At 40.5% G+C, this 24,589-nt stretch overlaps 1 protein-coding gene across 2 annotated transcripts in view; it reads left to right on the top strand.

The window, feature by feature from the left end:
• Window positions 1-24,589, top strand: part of MYH9 (myosin heavy chain 9) — a 68,856-nt gene that overhangs the window by 25,768 nt on the left and 18,499 nt on the right. Inside the window, exons 4-17 of one of the 2 annotated variants that reach the window (XM_062492131.1) lie at window positions 4,920-4,947; window positions 5,675-5,768; window positions 10,739-10,831; window positions 11,525-11,588; window positions 12,134-12,232; window positions 13,104-13,247; window positions 16,201-16,296; window positions 17,396-17,514; window positions 18,603-18,755; window positions 19,954-20,127; window positions 20,916-21,089; window positions 21,655-21,769; window positions 22,245-22,307; window positions 24,108-24,301. In XM_062492131.1, the coding sequence (XP_062348115.1) occupies window positions 4,920-4,947; window positions 5,675-5,768; window positions 10,739-10,831; window positions 11,525-11,588; window positions 12,134-12,232; window positions 13,104-13,247; window positions 16,201-16,296; window positions 17,396-17,514; window positions 18,603-18,755; window positions 19,954-20,127; window positions 20,916-21,089; window positions 21,655-21,769; window positions 22,245-22,307; window positions 24,108-24,301 (1,610 nt within the window). The remainder of the gene's footprint in view (window positions 1-4,919; window positions 4,948-5,674; window positions 5,769-10,738; window positions 10,832-11,524; window positions 11,589-12,133; window positions 12,233-13,103; window positions 13,248-16,200; window positions 16,297-17,395; window positions 17,515-18,602; window positions 18,756-19,953; window positions 20,128-20,915; window positions 21,090-21,654; window positions 21,770-22,244; window positions 22,308-24,107; window positions 24,302-24,589) is intronic. The other variant, XM_062492132.1, reaches the window with a different exon arrangement.

Here is a 24,589-nt window from a genome sequence, read left to right as displayed (position 1 = left end):
TTTTTTTTTGTTTTGTTTTGTTTTTTGTTTTTTTTTAAGCATCTTGAAGCTCTGTTGCTGAGTGCTGTCTTGGATATGCTATGTTTCTCCTTCACTTGATGTCTCTTTTTCTTTTTGTACTCGATGATAAGTTGTTAGCATTTTGAAACTTCTCTATAATACGTTCTTTAAATGCCAGTGCAAAAACAGGTTCTCAAGCTCTGTTCTGATGTTCCCCTGGAGTGTTTTTGATCCCATTCAAACCAGCATGTAGGTTAAAGCACTACAGTGAATGTACTTGATTAGGTCTGATGCCAGTGGGGTTGTTCTGTGTAGCACAGTGTGTCAGGTCCCTGGGGCTCCTCCTGCATTAAGAGCCCTGAGGAAAGGACATGGGGATGTAAAATTATGTTGATGTTGAAAGAGAAGTTTGAGTGCAGTAATAACGGGAACGTGGAGGGCTGGGCTGCTGCAGCCTGCCAGACGCTTGTGGTTAGGGGGTGGGTGGTACCATGAGCAGTGGGTAAGCTCTCAGCCTTAATGAGTCAGCTATAGGCAGGGGACTGCAAGCCAAGCCTTTGCCTTTCAGCTCCACTTCCTCTTAGCTGCAGAGGTGATGTCACCATTGTGTGAATGCTATATTACTTCTCCTTTTATGGAGATGAACAGGCTTGAAACGGGAGTCACTCATGCAGAGGAAGTGGGTGATAAAGGCCTGGTAGGATGTTCTGTAACTGAGATGTGAGGCTTAAATTGCACATTCTCTTCTAGCCTCCTAACCTTTTTCTTCACCCATCCCAAAACATGTAAAAACAAAATTCAGGACTTTGAAGCTGTATTAATTTATCATTTATGCCAATATATTTCACCACAGCAGTTCAGCATTCATTCACATTTGTTGTTTTGCAGTGGTATATTTGATTGAGTACTTTCTGTGTACAGAGATGCCTCTTTTGTGAAAACAAATTTTGGTGCAATTGAGTTTTCAATGTATGCTGAACCAGGCAGCAGTCTAAAATGCAGTCTTTTATTCTTGGACTAAAGAAAGTCAAGAACAAGTTATGTATTACAGGTTTTTTTACATAGTAAAATTAATCTACTGCTCTTACTATACCATACTCCTGTATAGCTTAAATTTGAAAGATATTTTACTTCCTGAATTTCTGGATGTTTGAGGCTGCTGTGTCTTGTGATCACTTGAATACCGTGGTGATGAGAACTGAAGAAGAGCCTAGATAAAAAGCTTTCCTTGTCAGCTGGTTTGAAATACAGAACTGTTGCTATAATTAACTAATGACTTGTTATTCTGGATTGTTTTTAATAAGTGACTCTGTTTAGGATTGAAAAGCAGGTGCAGATTTCTTCTAATCAGGCGTTTCTTGATTGTGTTATTATAAGCAACTGAGTTTATGGTACCCAGCACATTCTCTTCTGCTGAGTAGGTTGCTTGCACAACTGACAATGAAGTAAAGGCAAGTGCTGACTGAGGTAGTGCAGTACGCCCATGTTGTATGATCCTTTGAAAAAAAAGCGGGGGGTGGAGGTGGCCTTTCCTCTGGACAACTGAATTCTGATTCGTGATGACACAAGTCAGTATTGTATGGAGAACGAATATTGGCATTTGAAACTGTTCTTAATTTGAAGAGTATCTAAGAGTTATGCTTTGTATGTGTTAGCTCTTTTCCCCTTTGCTCGGCTCCAGTTTCCTGTTGCTCAACACATTATTTGAGTTGTCTGTCTATACACAATTAGAAGAATTCCAGCTATCCCAATGACTGCTGCTTTGCAGTTCTGGGAAAGAATTTCCCCCGGATTGCAAACAGGAATGTTGCCTTTTATGGCAGTGTCTGCGTGCTCCCAGAGACTTGCCTGCACTCGCAGGTACGTTCCTGCTGACTTAAAGCAGAGGTGACTAAGGCAGCTGCAGAGGGCCACCAGGAAAGTATGCTGGGGGAGGAAGGCTTTGTGCCAGAGGAGTTTGAACACAGTCTGTGACTTTTCCTGCCTGACCACCTTTGAACACCTTGCTCTGTGTTAAGGTGGGGAAAAATCCTGTGCTTGCCCCTTTGGGACTCCTTAGGGTCAATCCAGGGTGCTGTGGCTACATTGCCTTACTGGAAAAAGGCTGAAAAGAACTTCCCAATCAAGTATGAGAAAACCTGGCATGATCAAGAAGTGTTCAGTGCCAAAGAGCTGCTTGGTATTACTGTCTGATGTTGACCATCTCTTTTTCTGTTGGGCAGTCAGTTTATCTGTCTGCTTACTGGTATTCTTTTGCTGGATCAGCTCTAGGATGGAAATGGGGAGGCAGGTGCTATTCAGGTACCTGGGGCTCCACTGCCTGTTTGAGAAGCCCCAGCTCATAATTCCAAGATCAGAGCTGGTTACCAGCAATAAGGAGCACCTTATTTTGAGTTATCTTTATAATTTTTTTTTCTTTCTCTCAAATTTGCTTCTTAGAAGAGCCTCTTTAGTACCTGAATGCAAGCATAATCTTTTTCTGGACAGGTGAACTGTTTGTTTTTATTCAAGCTTTTGAAAGTCAGATGTTATTCAGAGGCACAGTCTTGTCCTTTCACATAGCTGCTTTGTGGTGCAGAATTGTACTCAGGTGTTGTACTACTGAAGAATACATTTCCTTAGGCAATCCATAAATGAGTCATTAGTTATTCCCCTGATCCACCCTCAAAGTGCCCAGTCATGCAGAGGGCTGGCATGTGCCTTCTAAGCCCTTGACCCACTGGGAACCTTAAATGTGTGAGGCCTTTGGAGCTGGCTAACATCTATTCTTAGCCTGGCCTTCAGCAAAAGGAGTGTATATCTCAAAGGCAGTGAATAAATTCAGCACTTGAAAAAAATGAATATGCAATTTAAGTAAAGCTGCAGTATCTAGTTTTGAAGGCTTAAGAATTTGCCTTGAAAGAAACTGTTTGAGTGATTTTCTTCTACTTGCTTTCTTCTAGGCTTGGGGCTGATCAGCTCTTTCTGAGAATAGTATAGCAGGGTAATGACAGGTAATATTCTGAGTTTTAATAGGAAAAAAGCAGATTATTTCCCTCTCATTTTTTGTGCTCATCTACATACAATCAGTTTCCAGTAGACGCTTAAGAACAGGAGTTGCACATATGTAGCATGTGAACCTAATGCTTCCATTATTTGTTTCAGAACCTTTTAAGATAGAATCTCAAACCTGTTAGGTTTGCCAGCTTTCCTTATTCCACAAAAATATGTGCAAAGGCTAGATACACCCCTCGTATTTTAAACTGGGTGTGCAGGAGATTTTTCTTGATGAATGTGGCATTCATGACGTTAGTGCTGAAATGCAAAAAGAGGTTTCAGGTACTTGGAATCTATCAGACTAGAAAGCCTTCCCTAATTACAGCTCAATCTCTTTATCTTGCGCAAAACAGCTTGAATTGTGACTTAATTATATCATATAGGGACTGTCTGGTGGGAAGAATATTGAGTGTACTTGGTTTCTCTGAGCTATGGGGGAAAGGAATAGGAAAAATACAGCTAAAATGTGGAGACAGTCACATAAACATACTGTTGCATGTCACCAGTTACTGAAAAAAATTATTAGAAAGACCCAGTGAATTGCATACTCATGGATGTGTGAGGCTTGGTTTCTCTCTCTTCACTGAGTACATGTTAGTCCAATGCAATGAGTGGAAAAAGGAAAGTGGCAGTGCCTGTCTGAAGTCTAACTGCTGCTGTGTCATTGAGCTTCTCAGACTGAGTAATCTGGGAGTCATCTGGTCTTGATTGAAAAACAAATAAGCACTTAATATCAAACCAAAAAAAACCCACCTCAGCCTAATGGAGTTTTTTAGTTTGGTGGCATGGTATGTTCTGAGTGCCCCAGTGGCTCTTGTAGGCTGTCAGTCAATGACTTGCTGTGCCTACCTGTTCCGTGTTTCACTGTCTCTGTCATGTCTACAAGCTACTGAGGCTGTTCTGGTGTAGGCACAGGCACTTTCCAGTCTTCCTAGTGCTCCCAGCTCATTCCTGGTGGTGTGAAGGAATGGGGGTAGGTGGGCACAGGGTGGAGGGCAGGGCTGAAAGTGTAACAGGGCAGAATCAGTGGAGTGTGTACAGGAGCTGTGGGATGAAGCCATAGTGGAAGGACTGGTCAAAACTGTGAATAATGAAGTGGAATCATAGGTGAATGCTGACAGGAGGTTAAAGATGTGGGAGAAGATAGTGGTGAATGGCCTGAGTGAATTAAGTTCTGTAACTGGAAAGATATCCACAGCTTGGAACTGAACACAGGCATTAGTATTTCTGCTGGTATGTCAGCATGGGAAAGAAAAGGTTTCTATTGTTACCAACTGCTGTGTTAATGCAATAGGGAGTGGTGCCACAAACAATCAGCTATATAGGATGTAGGCTGCTGCTCAGTGTTTTAGTTTTTGGGTCCAGTCTGTGCAGAATAAGTAACAAATATTTCATCACTGAGTCTCCAGTGTTTTGGTCTGAAAGCCTCTGTTTGATGCAAATCTTTGGCACTTGAGGATTTGTAGCAGTTGCTGTCCCACTTTCCCCCTACCTCTTCCCATTTTCACTGCTCTGCTGATGACTTTTGTAAGTCAGTGTGGGCCCACTGTAAAGTAGGGACTGAAGAAAAAGTAGATGCACATCACACTGTAGCTGTGTGGTAAAGAAATATTCAGTAGGAGACTCTTGTAGTGTTTGTAAAAAGAATAATGCAAATAATATTCTTTCTGGATGAACAAAACTAAATTGCTGTGGTGCCATTATACTTTGACATGTGTTAGGAGGTGGGTGTCTTGCCAGAGAAGGGCTTACTTGGCTGTGTTTCTGAAGATACTTGTCAGTGTTTACTAGTTCCTGGTGTCTTTCGTGTTGAATTCATTCTGTCAGAGAAATTTACTTTTTAGATTTCTACTCTGACTACTGTTCTAAAATTTTTTTTCTAGATCGGGAGGATCAGTCCATCCTTTGCACGTGAGTATTTCCAATTGTCAGTTTGTCTGCATGTCAAAGTTTGTGTTTTTACATTCTTGGTGGAAGAACTGTCTTAATTTAAAATGGAATTACAGAATCAGGTAATAACGGAGAATCAAGTAAAGTCTCACTACAGTTTCTCTAATATCTAATTCCTTCTGCAAAATAATTTTTGTAATAAATGGAGGGAGGATGGCTTTGAAACATCCCCTGCGCTCAAACTACTAAAGGAATGCAGCTTTGTCAGTGGAAGAGGCTTGGAGTGATCCTTCAGATTTGATGCAGCTGTTTTGTTTAAGTACATGCATACTGATGAGGCTGATAGAGTGAGTAACATACTCTTGATGCAGCAGTTTGTCTTCTAGACACAGTAAAATTGATGGGCCCTCAGCCATGCTTAAGGAATTGGTATGTTTTTTCTTGCAGTCAGGACGCTTCTATTTGAAAGATTTACTTCATTACCTTTCACCCTAACCTCTACAACAGCCTCCAAGCTATTCCTCAGCCACTTGGCAGTCTTTATATACAAGTGACTAGAAACCATAGTTCTTTATTGCTTTCCATATTGCAGTCCAGCTGCAGCCCAGCTTTTTTTCCCTTGGTTTTAAGGGAGGTGCTACAATGGCCAGAATGCAGTTAAGGGTGTCGGTAGCCCTTTTTGGGATTAGAAATATGATGGTGTCCCCTTATATCTTGTTTGTGGATAACTTGCAGATTTTCTTTACAGAGGTGAATCAGGAGCTGGTAAAACAGAGAACACCAAGAAGGTCATTCAGTATCTGGCTCATGTTGCTTCCTCACACAAGTCCAAAAAAGACCAGGTAAGACCTGGGTTTAATGATGCTCTATTGCTCTGCTGACTTTGGACACTCATCATATACTGGCTGGTGTTGGTAAAAGACATTCTGCTCAGTAGAAGCTTAGATGCTAACATCTCTCAAGGGATTGAGGAGGTCAATGAACTATGAAACAGTAAGTCTGTCAAAAATTGCAACTCAGGGAGCACTGTTCAAAGTCATAACTCCTTTGAATTCGGTGGATCTGCAGTGGGCATAAACTAATCCACAAGCCCTTGGATTTGTGGGCAAGTACGTGGACAAGAGCTGCCATAAATGCGTCACCTGTACTGATCTTTTCACATGGATGTATTGCTTATAGCTAGTCTAGGCAGTTTAAAACTGATCCTTCTGTGGAGGACTTGTCTCCTTTCTTCTGTACTATAGCAGATTAGGTCTGGCCATTACACGTACTGTCTCAAGACAACGATAAGCTAGTGGACATCAGCTGAAAACCTAGAAATTGTAGGAAAACATTAAAAGGGGGGAAAACAGCCAAGTGTTAGCAGCACATTAGAGGAGGGTGGTGATGATGGTGGGAGGACTTTAAAGATGTCTCACTTATATTTTTTTCCCCCTCCCTCTCCCCCGATGGACTATTGCCGAATTCTTCAGTTGTATCCTCGTAGGTGAGCTGCACGTTTACTGCACGTTCTGCACCAGGAATGCATTTTCTGTCCCATTGTGTGATTTTTTTGAGCAGCTTTTCACTCCACACCAATATCACTTTCTGCAGCTAAAGCAAATCCATAGACAATTCACAATTATTTTTTTTTTTTTTTTGTGTGGTGCACAGTAATCTTTTTGTAAGGATGTTCAGTTCGGACTGTAGTGATACCAAGAATACTTATGTTCTGTGCTCAATATTAGTTTGACTTTAAGGTTTTCCTTGCAGGATTTTCCCATATGCATACCATTTTAGAAGTATTCCTCCTGGACAATAGGACTGGACAAGGCTTTCCTGGAATCTTAAGCATATAGTGTGTGTTGTGTTCCTAGTAAGATTGATGTAGTTAAGTGTTTAGCCAGGGTGTTTTATGACTGTGGGCTTGTTAACCAGATCTGAACACATTGGAAATGTTCATTAATGAAAGCCAAGTGCCAGGTGTGTCCACTGCATCTCTACATAAGAGTTTTCCTATAATAGCTTAATGTGTAGGCATGTCTAATGCATGTAGAGTATAAAAATAAGAAGGCATTTCTGCATGCAGGCACACTGTGTGTGTGCGTGCACATAGTAGTAACTAACTTCTGGAATTCTACCAAAAAAAAAAAAAAAAAAAGACCAAGGTTCTATGTGCCAAAATTTCAGACATATGAAGGCTTTTTCCATGGTCTGTCAGTAGCTGTATTTAGAAACATTCTCCTTTTTTTCTTTTTTTTAAGTATGGAAAATAGAATCATGGGGTTTAGTTAAGTATTCTTCCACTGCTCGTCTGTGAGTAAAATTTGAACCGCCAAAGCAAGACAGTCAGTCTGCTTAGGAGAATAAAACAGTCTTAAGTTGGACTGGTTGGTGATTTGCCCAAGTTTGATATTTAATTTTTTTCCGTAAGTTTTGATTTTTTCAAAAAGTCCTGCTGCCCACGTTTTGTCACTAAACTGACCTGACCAGAGAGGATTTCGAGCTGAAGCCTTTGTTAATCAGCAATGAGTGCTCTCTGCAACACTTCTTTATGGGGTGAACTTGGAATCAGAATATAAGGGCTTATGAAGATGAATAAATTGAAATCTCAGGTATACTGGTCACGGAAGATTTTTGTCTTTAGTCACAGAACTTTACGAAGGATATTATAGAAAGTAGTGATACTTTCTTCACCATGAACATTTGGATGTAAAGTGGCATTTTTCCAAGTATCAGGGCAAAATCAGTTTTATAATATATATTCTATAACTCTAGCTCACGTGTTTTGGAGGTAGTGGTGCATTCCACCATTCCTAGTGTGTTAGTATATTCAGCTAAATTAGCCTCTAGCTGTATGGTGTGACTTCTAAGCACACTAAGGCTCCTTTTGGGGAATGTACTGAATCTAATTATAGAAACTATTTTTTTTTGTTTATTGAAACTTCCATTTGTAGAAGTTGAAATCAATGTTTTCCCATGTTTAATCTCATCTTCTCTACTGTCTTCTTAAATCATGTAATGATTTTTCAAGATGTGTTTGCAGCTAATCAGAAATTAATGGGCAATAGTAGCTAGTATTTAAATATTTGTAACAAAACTTTGGTTAGGGATGATCTTTCTCCTTCCCCCATCCAGCTACTGGTGTTGGGATTTAGTTATTTGATAATCTCTCACATGACTGCAGAGAAGAATACAAAGCAAATCCCTGAAGTGTAAAAAACAAAACAACAAATTCCAGCAAACCAAACCAACAACCCAAACACCCTCCCCCATATATTTTTTTAAAATTGCATGTTGTTAAAGGTAGATGTGATTTCTGGATGCCTTTCTCTGTACTTTCTGAAGAATAAATAGCTGGAGAAACTGCTAACTTGCTTAGAAAATCTTCCAGTAAGTGTATGAGATGCAAACAAATTGAGTACAAGGTAGATGTCAAGGATTTTAGTTGCTTTAAATTGGTATTGTATGTTCAGAGCAGTAGAAAGAGAGTGTGCTAAAGAGTGTTGGAAACTACCATCCACAGGATAATAGACCCAGTGGCTTTTTCTGCTTCTGTTTTCATGAGGAATATTGCACATACTTGAAATGCATGCCAAGTGTTAAACAAATCTGTTTCAGGTCAAGGAATGGCAATTAGAGGTGCCAGGAAATTGGCAGCATCCTAATGGTAGGAGCCTTAGGATTTTGAGAAAGCTTGTGATGGACAGGTCTGTCTTGTAGTGGTTTTGCTTTGCAAAATTGCATTGTGTAAAAATAATGATGTATCTTCCATCAGTGAAAGGTGACCATCCAAATTTAAGGTAAAAAATCCCCAACGAACTCCACCCAAAATCTTACTAAAACTTTTAAACATAATGGAATTGCCTTTTAAACAAAGGCAGCATGCAGTGAGGAACTGGTACAGTAATTGCAGACACTTAGTCTTATGTGCTGTTACTGTGGCATGCTGAGAACTTGGATTTTCCAGGCAAATCAGGAGGGCTCAGTGATTTGACCAACTCTTGAACATTTTCCTTTCCCCAGAGCTTCATACTATTGTGAGGCTGAGCTGGCATTCTCTATGCGTATTGCTACCTTGGTGTTTGAAGAGACCTAATCACTTCTAAACTACAATTTAGCAACACCTGTGGGAAACCAATGGCACTTTTTCCTGAGGTACTAAGGAACAGTAGAGTCCATTATATGTAGATTTGCATAAACTTCCCGTCTTTGTGTAGCTAAGTATGGCCTCAGTTTTATTTTTAGCCAAAGAATTAAAATAGATTTGATGTCAAAGCCTGATTTCTTTTCCCTCCTTGCTCCATAGTTGGGTTTAAGTGCTGTGTTGCTGCCATCTCTCACTTGAATAGTAACAAATTGCCGTTAGAAACAGAGATCTAGGACTTCACTGCAGGATGGGGAAGAGGAATGGTGTGAGGGAAGAGCATTCCAACTTCAGTACCTGTGGCAGAGCACAAGGGGAAATGTGACTACTACACAATTTCAAGGACTGAAGCCTAGTTTAGAGGTTTTTTCCCTTGCAATGCCAGATGCTGGGTCTGTTACAAGATAGATGATGTCCCAGCTCAGGTTCCCTTAGCAGGGCTAAGCCCCTTGTTACGTATACTTGACAGTGAATGAAGGAATTAATAAACAGTGTTTGCAGCAGCTGCCCCTTCTGTGTATGTGCAGTTCCACCAGGCCTGAGGGTCTTGTTTGGCCTTGCACTTTGCAAGCATGAAGTGAAGTGATCGTGGAATTAAAAAATAAAAACTTTTAGTTCATTGTACAGTTTTGTATATATCTTCCTCTTTTTTTTTAATTGCCTGTATTTTTAGAGACACTGTAAGAACTAATTTGTCTTTAAGAACAAATGGGAACAATTTTCCTTTAAAAGTAACCTTAAATAGCTTCCCCATAAATTCCAACTCTCACAAATCAAACTTCATTTCCATCTGTTATGCACAGGCAGTCTAGAGTACTTACTGATAACTGCTAAAAAGAGAAACATTAATCTAAACTGTAATTTTGTGTCCCCAGAAGCTTTTTAGTTGATCTTGAAATATGGAGAGCACCATGCTTTTAGCACAGAGGACAAGTAATTTTTCAGAAGAGCTAGGGATACATGTGGAGCCTGCAGGGAAAGATGTATATGCTGCAATGGTCTAATACTGGGCAGAGATAAAAGTTCTGAATTTCTTTTTCTACAGTTCCAACATTTTGTGTTCCTTGAGGGGAGGAGTGTGTGAATATGGCAGCAGAATGCAAGCAATCATGCAGTTTGTGAGATACCACTAATTCTCATTTTTGTGTGCTCCTCCTTACAAAGGAGATTTTTGCTCATTTGTACTTAGTAAGGTGTAGACTCTTAGAAAAGTGCAATCATTTTGTGCTTGGTTTTTATAAAACACTAGACCTTTTCAGACTAACTTCTTAACCTACTAGTAGCAGTGTTCAGAGCTGGCTTTAAGTAGTAAGATAGAATTTACCTCACTCTTCCAGCCTCTATGGCAGTACATTTTTGGGATGAGGGCCTGGTCTTGGATGGTGGTATGGTTTTCACTTTGTCCCTGAGAAGTCTGCAGGGTGTTACAGCCAAGTGACTTTTAAAGGATTCTTGCTAACAGACACAGTGGGAGGAAGGGAATCATGTTTATTTATGAATGTTTCTTTTTAACCCAGATAACTAATGAGTCTCCTTTGAAGGTTTAAGTGATCATCTCCTAAGGTTTAATATGGCTTCTCTGCAGCAGATGCCAAACTAGTGTGAATTGAAACTGCAGCGCTGGTTTGACCCGAGGTTAATGCGGTGAACCACTACCTACTTTATTAATTTTGGATTTCTCTCTAGGGAGAACTGGAGAGACAGTTGCTCCAGGCTAATCCCATCCTGGAGGCCTTTGGAAATGCCAAGACAGTAAAGAATGACAACTCCTCAAGATTTGTGAGTATTATTATGTCATGAGTGTATTCAAAAAGTGCATCAAAAGTGTATTTTACGCTTTTCAGAGTGTTCTGCTTTTGGGTGAATTGCTATCAGGGATAGAGTAACTGAGTGACTTCCTTTAAATTAATCTGGGAAATTAATTTCATTCAAGGAATTATCCAGAATAGATCTTTTAGATCTCTAGAATGAAGAAACCAGACCCTGTGCCAGGATAATCTGTGCTGATTTTTGTTGTAATCATTGCAGTCAGTTTTATCCAAGAGACCAAATGCTCATCCTTATTTTGCTTGCTCTGGAGAGCAATGGACAACATCTGAGAGGCAGGTGGGGGAGCTGGAGCAAAGTGAAAATGGTTGAAGCTAACACTGAAAGAGGTGGAACTGTCAAGGTAGTGTAATGTGAAATTGAAGGGATCCTGTTTGTGGGAAGTCTAGGTTGAAAGGTAGTGAGTGTGAATTGTAGGCTGTCACAATGACAGAAGTGTCTGGAAGTGCTTGGTGTCTTTTTTGTTCAGTTGCTGTTGTGATCAGCAGGCACTGCCTATTGGCTGACCTTATGCTTTACCTAAAACCTGCCTGACCTGTTTGGAGTTTCCTTTCCTGGATTAAAAAGAGAAGGTTTACCTCTGTTGTTTACTGTTGTTACCAAACACAAAGAATACTAATTTTAATGCTGTTGTCTTCCTCTTAGGGCAAATTTATCAGAATCAACTTTGATGTCAACGGCTACATTGTTGGAGCCAACATTGAGACCTGTATCCTTTCTGTAACCCCTTGAAAGGTTCAAGGCTCTAAAGGTGTCAGGAATGCTACCCAGCAGTCTCTTCACAGCTGACTTAGGTTGAGAAAGCAGTTGGAAGCACTCTAAATTTTTGCTATCAAGATCACTGTTGTAGTCTCCTGTTTCCTCAACAGTGTTTTGTAACCTTTGTGATCATGGTGCAGATCTTTTCTGAATGAATGAGTGAATTTTAATCTTAGGAGATGAAATGCAAGCATAAACTGCAGCAATATGAATAGATGTGGAATTTCATAAGTCATTCTTACTTCTCTCTGAGGCAAGTGGGGATTGATGCCCACTACTTTTTTTGTTTGTTACCAGTTAAGTCTCTCTTACTATAGTCATCATTCAGAAGCTGGCAGAACTGAGACCAGAAGCTCAATGGGTTGTTGACTGATAATGATTGCGAAGTCAATGCCCCTGTCAGTTGGTATGAGGAGAACATCAGGTAGCTTTTTTTCTCCTACCACAGAATAGAAAGGATTTCTATGTCCTGTCATGTGCCTTGACTCTCTGAAGATCTGCTGGAGAAGTCACGTGCAATTCGCCAGGCCAAAGATGAGAGAACCTTCCACATCTTTTACTACTTGCTCTCTGGGGCAGGGGAACATTTGAAGAGTAAGTATGATTGTGCTGCGATGAGGGAATCCCATAACTACAACAACAGAAGGCTCAGAACACTTGTAGGCAAAGAGCTGTTGCTTCACCATTCCTTCACCATTCCTTCTCTGCCTTTTGGACATGGTCAGCTTTCCTCCACTTCTTTCATGTACTCATACATCCATCTGCCCTCCCCCTGCACTTCTCAGTTCCTGAAAACTTGCTTCTCTGGTTCCTTCCTGCACTCGTCTCCTTGCCAGCAATGACTCTATGCCCTTCCTTGTCTAAATCACTGTCCCATGTTTAGTCTAGTCTTGCATGATGTAAACCTTTCTGGTGCAGGAATGGTCCTGCTGTGATGCACTCAGCATGAAACTGAGTGGAGCAAATCTGCAAACCTCTAAGCAGCTCTAGCAGTCTGGGATCCCAGCACACCTTGTTTTAATACCTCAGCTGGGTAATCTGGGTCTGTGTTGAGCAAGAGCTGCAAATGAATCTGCAGAAATGACACAAAGGAGAGGACTTTCTCATAGCTGCTACTGTTTCAAGAGTTAATATATTATTTTTTATATTAATTGAAACAAATGAGGTATCTGAAATTTAAAGGTAACTTTGCCTTCAGGTTAATCCCTGCTTTTTACACGTTTGGGGCCTAACTGATGAGTGCTTTGGTGGAGTAGTCAAAAAAGGAATAGCAAGAAAAAACACAGAAATTTTGTGTTTATCTAAAATACATTAAATATTCAGCTTGAAGTAAAACTGGGCTTAATCCTAGATTTATCCAGGAGATTGTAGTGTATGCAAGTCAGAAATTTTATATTGGTAGTAGCTTCTTGGGTGTTTAAAAAAAAAAAGTCTATAGCAACTTCTTTCTGAATTCTTTCCTAAGATGATCTGCTACTGGAGCCTTACAATAAATACCGCTTCCTTTCCAATGGGCATGTAACGATCCCGGGTCAGCAAGACAAAGACATGTTTCAGGAGACCATGGAGGCAATGAAGATCATGGGCATCCCAGATGAAGAGCAGATAGGTATGAATATGCAAAGAATAAAAGAGGGAGGGAACAGGCCATGTCTCGACTTTTTTTTTTTTTTCTGATGTGATGTTCTTTTTTTTTTCTGTTTGTTTGGTATTTATTTGTTAGCTTTTTGTGTAGGGATTTTGTTGGTTTTGTTTTGCTTGTGTCCATTCCTGCTCCCGAGTGAACAGTGTGCAAGCAACAAAGTCTAGTAGCCTTGGAGTGACCCACCTCAGGATCTACCAGCACAGTTTCAGGTTACATGGTTAACTTTAGAACAAGCAGCTAATAAAAACATGCTTCTGCTTGCTGCTTTTGTTCCCAGTCTGAGGCTTGTATACCCAGTTTATGAAAAACACATCTGAGATACAAGAATCTCCTCATTCTCTTTTGCAATGCATGGCTTGTGTGCTTCCCCCATCCCTTAGCAGTGGCTCTTAAAATATCTGATCCAACCACTGCTGGATAAGTCCTTTGAGAATGGGCTGGGCATGGTGCCTTTCTTTCCAGCTTAACACTGAACTGCTGATCAGAAATTAATATTGTCTGATTCTGGGAGCAAAGTAAAAATAGAATTGCACGCAGCCAGCACAAAGCACGGTAATACATGTTCACCAGAGCTCTCTGCTCTGTCCTCTCTCATTCATAATCTGCTCCACTGGTTGGCAGTCAGTGTTCTGCCAAGTCTCACCTTCTAAATACGTATGGTCTTCTGAAGCCAGGACTGTTACTCTCTACACTGAAGCAAGCAAGCATCTATTGTGCTTTGAGGTCACTACCTCCTCTGCTGGAGGCTGCAGCTCTTGTGGCTGTAGGGGACATTTATTTACCTGTGTCTTCTGCTCCTTACAGTCCAGCTGTTAAAATCCATGCTGTTATTGACAGTTTAATACATTTCTTGATATCCTGAATCATCTGAGACTGAAACTTCTGTATGGAGATAAGATAAATTTGCCTAAACAAAGTAAAAGAAATGGCAGCCTAATTCTTTGTCAGGGTGTCCTGCTATGCTCAGTTTCTTGAGTTGTTTTTAATGTGTGCTCTAGGATGTCTTTGCTGTCATGTACATGAGTTATTGGTTCCAGGCACTACAGCAAAAATAGCTTTAATATTTTACACTTGCTGAGGAACCTGTCCCAGTGCCCTTTTCTCAAGATCCAGCCTAACCCTCCCCTGCAATAGCTTCATGCTGTTCCCTTGGATCCTGCCATTGGTCACCAGAGAGATGGGTGCCTGCCTCTCCACTTGCCCTTGTGAGGAAGCTGTAAGCTGCTGTGAAGTCCTCCCTCAGTCTTCTCCAGGCTGAACCACCAGGTGACCTCAGCTGTTCTTCCTATGACTTTCTCTTGGCCCATCATCATCTTCATAGCCATCCTTTGGACACTCCCTAGTAACTTTATATCTTTCTGATATTGTGCCACCCAAAACTGCATCCAGGACTTGAGGTGAGGCTGCACCAGTGCACAGTGGAGTGGGACAATCACCAACATATGTTTCTGTTCTGTTACTTCTAATGTAGCATATATGGAGCCTTTGTTCACTCTCTTATCAAAAGGATGTTCTCTTAAAACAAATCTTTTTGTGATAGTGTTGTGGTTTAACTCCACTTGGCAGCTAAGCCCTACATGGCCACTCACTCCTGCCCAGTAGGATGGGAGAGAGAATTGAGATACTAAAATTGAGAAAACTCATGGATCAAGATAAAGACAGTTTAATGGGTAGAGCAAAAGCTGCACATACAAGTGAAACAAAGCAAGATGAGGAATTCATTCACTGCTTCCCAAAGTCAGGCAGGTGTTCAGCCATCCCCAGGAAAGCAGGGCTCCATCACACAGTGACTTGGGAAGACAAACATCACTCCCAACATCCTCCCTTTCCTTCTTCTCTCAGCTTGATGTGCTGAGCATGATGCCATATGGTATGGAATATCCCTTGGGTCAGTTGGGGTCAGCTGTCCTGGCTCTGTCCTTTCCAGTCTTCTTGTGCACCCCCAGCCTCCTTCTCACCAGTGGGGTGAGGTAGAAAAGGTCTGGACTCTGTGTAAGCACTGCTCAGCAGTGCCTAAAACATCCCTGAATTATCAACACTGCTTCCTGTAGAAATCCAGAACACAGCCCCATAACAGCCAATGAGAAGAAAATTAATTCTACCCCAGCCAAAATCAGCATAAACAAGTAGATACCAGGGGAGAAAAAATATCTTTGTTACAAGATCCCCTTCAAGTGATTGGCAGTTTACTTTGCTCAAGGCACCTGGGGGCTATTATGCAATGAGCTTTGATTGATACGTGGTGAAAACTGAATTGACACCATCCTCCCTGTCTTGGCATCTGATGGTTTGGCTTTTTTGATGTGCATCATTTGAAGAGTATGAATATATCATTAGCAATGGGGTGGGGTGCTTCAGCACATAATTAGTAATAGTTACTGTACAGACACTTTCGCCCACATCCTGCTGCCTTCTCTACATTATAATGTGTGTCTGTAAGGACTACACATCTTGGTCAGAGAACTGAAAGTGTTACAGGCTTAAAGAAACAAAATCTTTAATTGAGGTGTACTCTTAACTGTCTCTTTCCTTTGTTCAACAGTAAGTGTTGAGGAAAGTTGAGTATCGAATTCATTTCATGGAGTTTGACCCTCAAGTGGAGAAAAAGTGTTTTATTAAAAAATACAGATGTAGAGGTGACACTCTATCCTCAGTTCTCTCTCACTGTTATAGAAATGTTGAGAATAGGTAAATTTCTAGGCTGTGTAGTCCTGTGTAGGAATGACAAGGCAAGTTCTTCATCCTGAATGGGAGTCATTTAGAGGAGTAGCCTGTGGTGTTTTTTTCCTAAATTTCAGATGGATTTTTGGGATGCTGAGGTGGGCCTCTTAACCATGTTACAAAAGGTAACTGGGTCATGTCAAGGCTTTTGGTGATGTCTGATACTAAGCTGTTATTTTTATTACTATTTTAAAAGGTCTGCTGAAGGTTATCTCAGGAGTCCTTCAACTTGGCAACATAGCCTTCAAAAAGGAGCGTAATACAGACCAAGCCTCTATGCCAGACAATACAGGTAACCAATCTCTTCCCACACACCAAAGAAAAGTGCAGCAAAAAAGCCTACAGGAAGTTCTTGCAAGTGGGAGAATGCATTGCAGTATGTATGGAATGCTGGAGTCCTGTTTTTCCACAGGGTGAATTATTTGTCAGAGGAGCAGGCTCTATACAAACACACACTGTTCTGCCAGGCGTGTGTTTGCAGCCACCCACGGGCAGGAATGTGGCACTGTTCTTGTGTCAGGGCTAGGCAGGAAGTACACGTGATGAACACATGAAAAGGATTACTCTACTGGAATATGTGGAGTGTGTGCTTTAAATGAGCTACAGGAATTGCTCCTTCAAACCTATATGATCAGATTTTAAGGAATGTTCTTTGCTGCCTTTGTAGGTAGTCTGGTAACTAAGAGTAAGGTGGTGGGTAGTTTTATAGTGAGTATAAAACACGTGTATATATTTTAATTGCACTGCCCATTGTTGAATGTGTAAATAGTGCCATGTTTCACGAGGTAGAAAACTATTTTTGGAAGACTTAACTCTTAGACCTTCATTCTAGATGTACTGCAGAACTCCAAATGTTGCTAATTTATCACTAAGTGGAGAGGTTTTGGCTGTTATTATTTAGAATATGCTCTAAATGTAATTTTAAAGAGGAGAGCAAATTGGGTTTTGGATCTTGAATCTGAAATACAGAGTTGTCCCAAAGACTAATCTGTAGATGAAGACAGAACAATTAGCTTCATTAAAAAATCCATTATCTGATGTATTTTTAAATTGATTACAGACAATGACCTTTCTAAACTTCTGTGTTATAATTTAGTAGTATGAGGCTATTACTTCAAATGTACTCTAGTGACTTCTGAAGAAACTCAGCAAACTGTAATATGGGTTGCAAGAGAGTTTTTTTTGGAGTTTGTGTTGTTTTGGGTTTTTCTTTTGTTGTTATTGTTAGGAAGGTATTTTGTCTCAGCAAACTGTTCTTCATTTAATGTTTTTGCAAGCTGTTTCGTGACTTTTCTGAAGACAGTTGTCAGAATGATTTTCTTTTTATCTTGCTTTCTATGAGGAAAACAGAATAATATGAATCTTTTTTGTTTCCTTTTTACCATCTTCAGCTGCTCAGAAGGTGTCTCACCTTTTGGGTATCAATGTGACAGATTTCACTAGAGGTATCCTGACTCCTCGCATCAAAGTTGGACGAGATTATGTCCAGAAAGCTCAGACCAAAGAGCAGGTAGGCATTCTCAAAAAATGATTGAGTACTTTGGCCTCTAATCTTACTGCTGCACAGCTAGTGAATGTATCAGAGGTTTCTGTAGTGTTCACTAACCCTCTTTATGATTGCAGTGTATGGCAAGCACACTGGAACATTTTGCCATAATATATTGCTTACTCATGTAATCTCTATAAAAAAATAATTCACTCTGTCCCTTAGCACCTTTTCTCATCTGAAAAAAAAGGAAAGAGAACATAAGTCCCTTAATTTTGGTGACTGGCTGTCCCAGGGGAGTTAGTAGTTTCAATGTAGTGTGCAAGGGTGGCATTTTCAATTTGGTGCAATACAGAAAGCACTATTTTTGAGTAGGTCAGCTATTAAGATAGAAGAATTTGCTGCTCACCCTTGAAATTTATTAGAAATTTCGTAACACCCTTGACTGGTTGTGCTGTAAATGAAACCTTACCTAGCAGCTCCTGGCCTGCTTGAATGGAGCAAGCCCCTGTGCTTACTCATTGCCTGGCTTGTTCTTGAACGTAGCATTATCCTCTGAATAAAGAAACATGGCCCTGTAACATGGAAGGGATTGATAAGAGATTGATATCTGGAAAAAGTCACAGGTTCCCTTTCCAATGCTGCCTGTCCCTTTTGATGTTTAATTTCTTACTACACGTAGTATCTGTGTCAAACATGGGTAGAGTAGTGGCAGGGAAGGATTTGCCTTCAAAAGTCCAAAGTTACAAAAGAATTTCAGTTCATTTTCATGGGCCTATGAAATACTCCATGTTACTACAGTCTTTGGAAGTGACCGAGCATAGTTTTTCCTTCTGTACTACCAGCTCATGTTTCCTCCAGCAGGCAGGATCTTGAACTTTGGTTTTGACACACTGATTTAGAGACAGATTCTTTGCTCTTGTGTATGGAATACCACTATGCCATCTACTTTTCATCTGGGATAAACTGAAATAAGCCTTGTTCAGTAAATTTTCTGGTAGAGAGAAAAATGTCACACTACAGTTTTGTGCTGTTAGATCCTGAAACAGTGTAATCTGTGCCTTTCATTGGTTTGTAATGCAACTTCTGATCTTTATCTGTTTGCTGTTTAGGCTGATTTTGCCATTGAAGCTCTGGCCAAAGCCACTTACGAACGGATGTTCCGGTGGCTGGTTATGCGCATCAACAAGGCTTTGGATAAGACCAAGAGACAGGGTGCATCCTTTATTGGAATCCTTGACATTGCTGGCTTTGAGATTTTTGAGGTAAGGAAATGTCAGGTCCTTGCACTCAGAGTAGTTTAATATGGAGCAAAGACTGCAGAAGGAAATGGCTTTACAACTGGAAAATAACACAGTCTTGGAAAGGATGTGAAGCCCACAAAAAGGGGAATGGACATCACATCCCCTGCAAGATAAGTGTAGGTGATGGAGAGCTGAAGGAAAGTTGAGGGAAAGATGGGAGAGAGGGGAAATGGGAGCTCTTTCTCTAGATGACAGTGAACTGTTAGGCCAAACTGTTATGGGATTCTATGAAATAATTTTAGGATGTGGTTTGCATTATAACCTGAAGCAGCGACAGACTGCCATCAAAAAAGAAGTATCCTTCCATTATCCCAGCAAGGCAGCTCCTATCAATCTGTGTTGTGTTATGTGGATCTAGCTCATGAACAGCTGCAAAATGAATTGGACCAATTTTATTCATGAAACAGAAAACTGATACACAAAAAAGCTGGGGTTGTTTTTGGTGTTTTTTTTTTTCATTTGTCGGTTGGGTTTGGGGGGATATTTCTGTTTCCTTCCCCCTCTTACTGGTATGCCTTTGACTTCATGGTTGCTGAATCTCAAGTGAAGAAAAGGAGAAGAAATAACATAGTTAGGAATTATTAAATATGGAGGAATTTTAACAGTTCCACTTTCTTTAGAAGCTGCATTATGGTTTGTGTGGTCAAACATAAAAATGTATTGTGGGTTATGAACCTTATCCTTACTGTTTGAAGAAATCTGGGAATTTTAAAGAAATTTCCCTCACTTGCATTGCTCTGGTTTTTTATAAGGATTAAAAAGGGACTTTCCAGTCCACACACTTTTAGGAATTTATCGTCAGGCTTCTGTTGCTGCTTCTTCCTATGAAGAGGACTTGCTGGCTCTGCATTTGTGAGAAAACCAGAGTCCTTTCTGTTCCCGGGTTAAGTAGCTGCAGTAATCTTCTGCTGTTTACAGCTAAACATTCTTTTGCAAAGTCTGAGAACCAATGTGTATGAACTTCCCTAGGGATTGCAGCAGTGTGCAGTGGCGCGTGACAGAACAGGCAGTTCATATCCAAAGGGGTTATTGACAGTGGACTGTCTGCCCCATTCTATCTTAGATTCCTGAACCACAGATAAGATCTTTTGTGCTAAGAGGATGCTGGGTGTGTCTTCTCAAACGATTGCTCAAACCTTTCTACCTTTTTCTTCATTAGCTGAACTCCTTTGAGCAGCTGTGTATTAACTACACAAATGAAAAGTTGCAGCAGCTCTTTAACCACACCATGTTCATTCTGGAGCAAGAGGAGTACCAGAGGGAGGGCATAGAGTGGAATTTCATTGACTTTGGCCTGGACCTGCAACCCTGCATTGACCTCATAGAGAAGCCGGTAAGTTTGTTGTTTCACTGGGGAGCAGGAAATGGCCTCACTGATTTTTGTCATTGAGGACATCATCTCTGCCCCTAGATTGGAAATGGGCCCTCTAGTTTTTGTAATCCTCTACTGACACTGTGATGTGAGTAAAAGCAGGAGTGAACAGTTTCTTCTTTGTCTGAAAGCGTGTCACCAGTAAGGTTGTTAGTATCAGTTCTGTAGGAAATACTGCATGAAAATGGATCTAGTTAGCCAGTTTTTCCTCTCACTATATTGTCCTCACTTGTGTAGGTCTGCATGGTCCTAGATGTATGTGCAGCTTGCCATAAGTAGTGTGAACTTTCTTACTAAACTACAGGTGTGATGAGAAGCTGTGAACTCCATTGCTTTCCTTCTGCTGTAGTAAAACTTGAGAATTTACAAATTTCATAATAGATGTTCCAAAAGTAAGGACCAATTTGTGAAACTTCCTGCTATAGCCTTTTGCATTTAGAAACCTGAATGTATTTAGAGAATTGTATAATAATATTTCTTCTGTTTAAAAAATCTTTTCCCAAAAAAGCAACCTAGACAAATGTCACAGAACTGACTTTCTCATAAAAATGGTCAGAATTCAGATGAGGATATTGGAGAACTATTAACAATTTTTATTACAATGGAAGTAGTTTAACTGATACCACACAAGAGGTGAATGTGATATGGATCAGGCTTAGGTATTCTTTTTTTTCCTCTAGCCATCTAAAGGTGTTAATTATCATTGTAGTCATGTAGTTAATGACGTTTTGATGTTTCCCTTCTTTAAGGCTGGGCCTCCTGGTATATTGGCCCTGCTGGATGAAGAGTGCTGGTTCCCAAAAGCAACAGACAAAAGCTTTGTGGAAAAAGTTGTACAAGAACAAGGCACCCACCCCAAGTTTCAGAAGCCAAAACAGCTGAAAGACAAAGCTGACTTCTGTATCATACATTATGCTGGCAAGGTAAAGAATTAATAACTAAAATGTGAAGGTTGGAATGCTTAATTCATAACCACTGCTTCTTAGAAATGGTTACTTACCAAAATGGTTGCCTGTGAGAAACCATCAGAAGATTTCATGAAAGTGTTCTGTTGCAGAGGAGCTTATAGGGCCTAAGGAGATTTGCCTGCAAGTTACATCTATATTTGTAGTTCAAGCCATGTCAAACTAACAGCAATTTCAATTTGTTCTGTGTGACTTGGTGAGAGTGGAGCTATTGCTCAGAAACCTGCATCAAGACTTCATCACCAAAAATGCTGATGCAGCTTTTTGTTGTGTCACTCTCTGGATGGTACAGACTAGCATTGTAAATCCATTCCCTTTACTGACAGAACAGAGCATGCAGCTTTTTATAAGGGCTGGAAGTTTGTAAGTGTGCTTACTTAGATGGCAAATCCAAGAATGGTTAGGTAATCTGTTGTTGTGCAAACCTTGGTGATAAATTTCTAAACTGTGCCAGATGTTGTTGGATTTTGGGCTGCAGAAAATTGCTCCCCCCCAAGCTTCTTGATGTGTTTATCTTCTCCAGGTGGATTACAAGGCAGATGAATGGCTGATGAAGAACATGGATCCATTGAATGATAACATCGCTACTCTTCTCCACCAGTCCTCGGATAAGTTTGTGTCTGAGCTGTGGAAGGATGGTATGTAATTAAGCTTCATTTAATTTGTTTGATTTTTTTGTGTGAAAGAGCTTGAGCATCAAAAGCCAGTAATGAGCTGTTTTGCTTTTTTCTCCTGAAGACTAAGCCACCAAGATGGGCATTATCTGGAGCATCCTTTACTTAGATCATGGTATTTCGGTAAAAGTTCACTTCAACTCAAGAGAAAGGTTCATTTGCATCAACTTCTGTTAAGTTTGCTGAATATATAGCAATTCTGTCTCAAAATGAGGAATACTGGGATAAAATATGAATGCTTCATTATGAGCCAGCAGCTTGCATAGCTGCAACACTCAAGATCTGAGGTGGAATCTGTTTTCAGTCCTGCAACTAAGTGTGCTCTTTCTGCAGTGTTCAGTATTTTACTCTATCTTCTCTGGGTTTTATCTGCTTTTGAGTCTTACTGTTACTGTCACTTTCTGTGGTAGGTTTTCTTTGACGTCTCTGTCTGTTGCAGAGATGCAGAAGGTTCAGAGAGCCTATTTCTATCAACACTTTCCTATTCTTCATCTAGAACCAGGTGACTGAGAAACCCAGCTGTCGTGTCATGTGTGTGATGCATCCTAGAGCCATGCAAGAAATGCTTCCATTAACTTTCTTTGTCCCTTTGTCATACCTGCCTGTCTTTCTTGTTCATTTCCTCTGCTTTGTGCTACTAGCTCCTCATGGACTTTGAAACAAAAGTAAAACTCACCTTGAAAGTGGATAGAAAAATACAGACACATTCAGGTGCTAAAAGCTGCTCTTGCACAACTTTTGTAGGAGTAAATGCCTGTCAGCTGTTTGAATGTAGAGCTAGCACAGCTGTATTTCTTGCAAGATATGGAAGGAAGGTTTCTGAGACTGCATAGAAACTGAAATCCAGTTTTAGTACTGGGATTTCACTTCAGCAGTTGATGATTTAAAAGAAAGTTTGGCAAAGGAACTTGTCCTGGATGAAAAATGACCACCTAGTTGTGCCTAGCAAGGCCTTTGCTGTGTGAGACTACTTTTGGGCTTGAAATGTCAACTGACCACAGCTTATCAGTTTTCATTTATTGTTCTTAGCTAGATCTTCTGTTGCAAGTGACTGTTCTTTTCACTGTCTTGAAGTAGATTGCAAGGCTCAAGATTAAGAGGATTGGCACATCCACAGTCTGGGATGTACTTTTGTGGATTTCCCTGTGATGTCATCTAGTAACATAACCTTCTTTTCTTTCTGATAAAACAACCTTGACCCTATTGCAAAAACTGCTCTAGAAGTGAACAGTTTTCAGCTAATATTAGCTGTAAATTAGAGTATTATTTATAGTTTATTCTTTTGTAGGGGTGTCTCTTAGCAGCTGCATTTTTTTATTAAATCAGAAGACAGTTGAACACATGCTGGTGTATTTTTCCAAAGTGAAGACTGGGAGCCTGAGTTTAGGTGTCAGCCAACCACTAAATATGGTAAAGAGTAGCTTGAAGCCCTAAATAAGAGTGTATTGGAGGTGTGGGAATTTATAGTGATAGAGTTGTTTTTTGCTGGATGGGTGGATTTTTATCTCTATGTAAAAAAGCAGTGGGGGAAAAAGTAAAACTTTAGTTTCTTCTTGCCCCTGCTACTATCAGATGTAGCTGACTTCTTTTGAGGGGAAAAAAACAAAAATGTGGTGTCCATCCATCAAGGTGATAGTTTCATCAGTGCTTGGATGTCACTGTGGCATAGTGCAGAAATTTGGGGCAGGGAGTTCTGATTTTTCTCCTAGTGCTGTTGTTCATGTCTGTGTGACAGAATACTTGTACTCCAAAAACAACTCAAGCAGTGGTATCCTGAGGTTTGGGGTTTGTTGTGCCTTTGACTGTGCTTGTTCAGTTTACAAGTACATATGACTTTTCTGATCATTGGTTATGACAGTCCTGCCTGTAATGCAAGAGTGAAGCTGGGCTTTTTCTCTATCTGTGGCCCCTTCTGGATCAGAGTTAACTAACAGTTGACTCTGCTGGGCTAGCAGCTAGAACTCTTGTTGTTTTTCATTCTAAACTAAGCAAGTAGAAGCGTCTGAAACTCACTTCTAGATTGCTCTTCCAGTGCTGCCATCCAGGGCATCAGTAGAATATGTTTGGGATTAAGTTTGACTCCATCACTCAAACTTCCTGTAGTGAGCTGATGCTTTCTTTTCCTTCCTGCTCCTATCCCTGCACAAATTTTGTACAGGAGTCGACATCTGTGTAGAGATGAAGCAAAAAGGATCCTGCAGCTCCTCTCATTTATCCTATTCTACCCAGATGTTCTTTGTATGTCCCAATGCTCCTTTTGTTTGTGGGAGAATTTTAATGCTCTTTTCTATGCTCTCTCTAGTGGACCGTATTGTTGGGCTGGATCAGGTAGCTGGTATGTCAGATACAGCATTGCCAGGGGCCTTTAAAACCAGGAAGGGAATGTTCCGGACAGTGGGACAGCTCTACAAAGAACAGCTGGCTAAACTGATGGCTACCTTGAGGAATACCAACCCCAACTTCGTCCGTTGCATTATCCCCAACCATGAGAAAAAGGTAAAGGCAGCTCTAACAGCACAGCCCATGCATTCTCACATGGGCTTCCTGGGGTGTGTGGCTGGGTTGATGGCTTTTGTCAAGTTTTACAAGAGATCTGGAAAAGTCCCTGTTTTCTCAGGGTTTTTTTTTTAACGTCATCCTAAATAACTGTATGCTCACTAAAATTTTGGAGATTGATCTTTGCAGTTCTTAAGGTGGCATAAAAGCCTTCCGTTGCTTCTAACTGAAAAATAGAGAACTGGCTTCTTTACAAAAAGAGAGGGGGAGAGGCAAGGGGGTGAGCCG

The sequence above is a fragment of the Cinclus cinclus genome, chromosome 4 (genome assembly GCF_963662255.1).
Source record: "Cinclus cinclus chromosome 4, bCinCin1.1, whole genome shotgun sequence".
NCBI lineage: Eukaryota > Metazoa > Chordata > Aves > Passeriformes > Cinclidae > Cinclus > Cinclus cinclus.
This window is presented reverse-complemented; position numbering and strand designations above follow the sequence as displayed.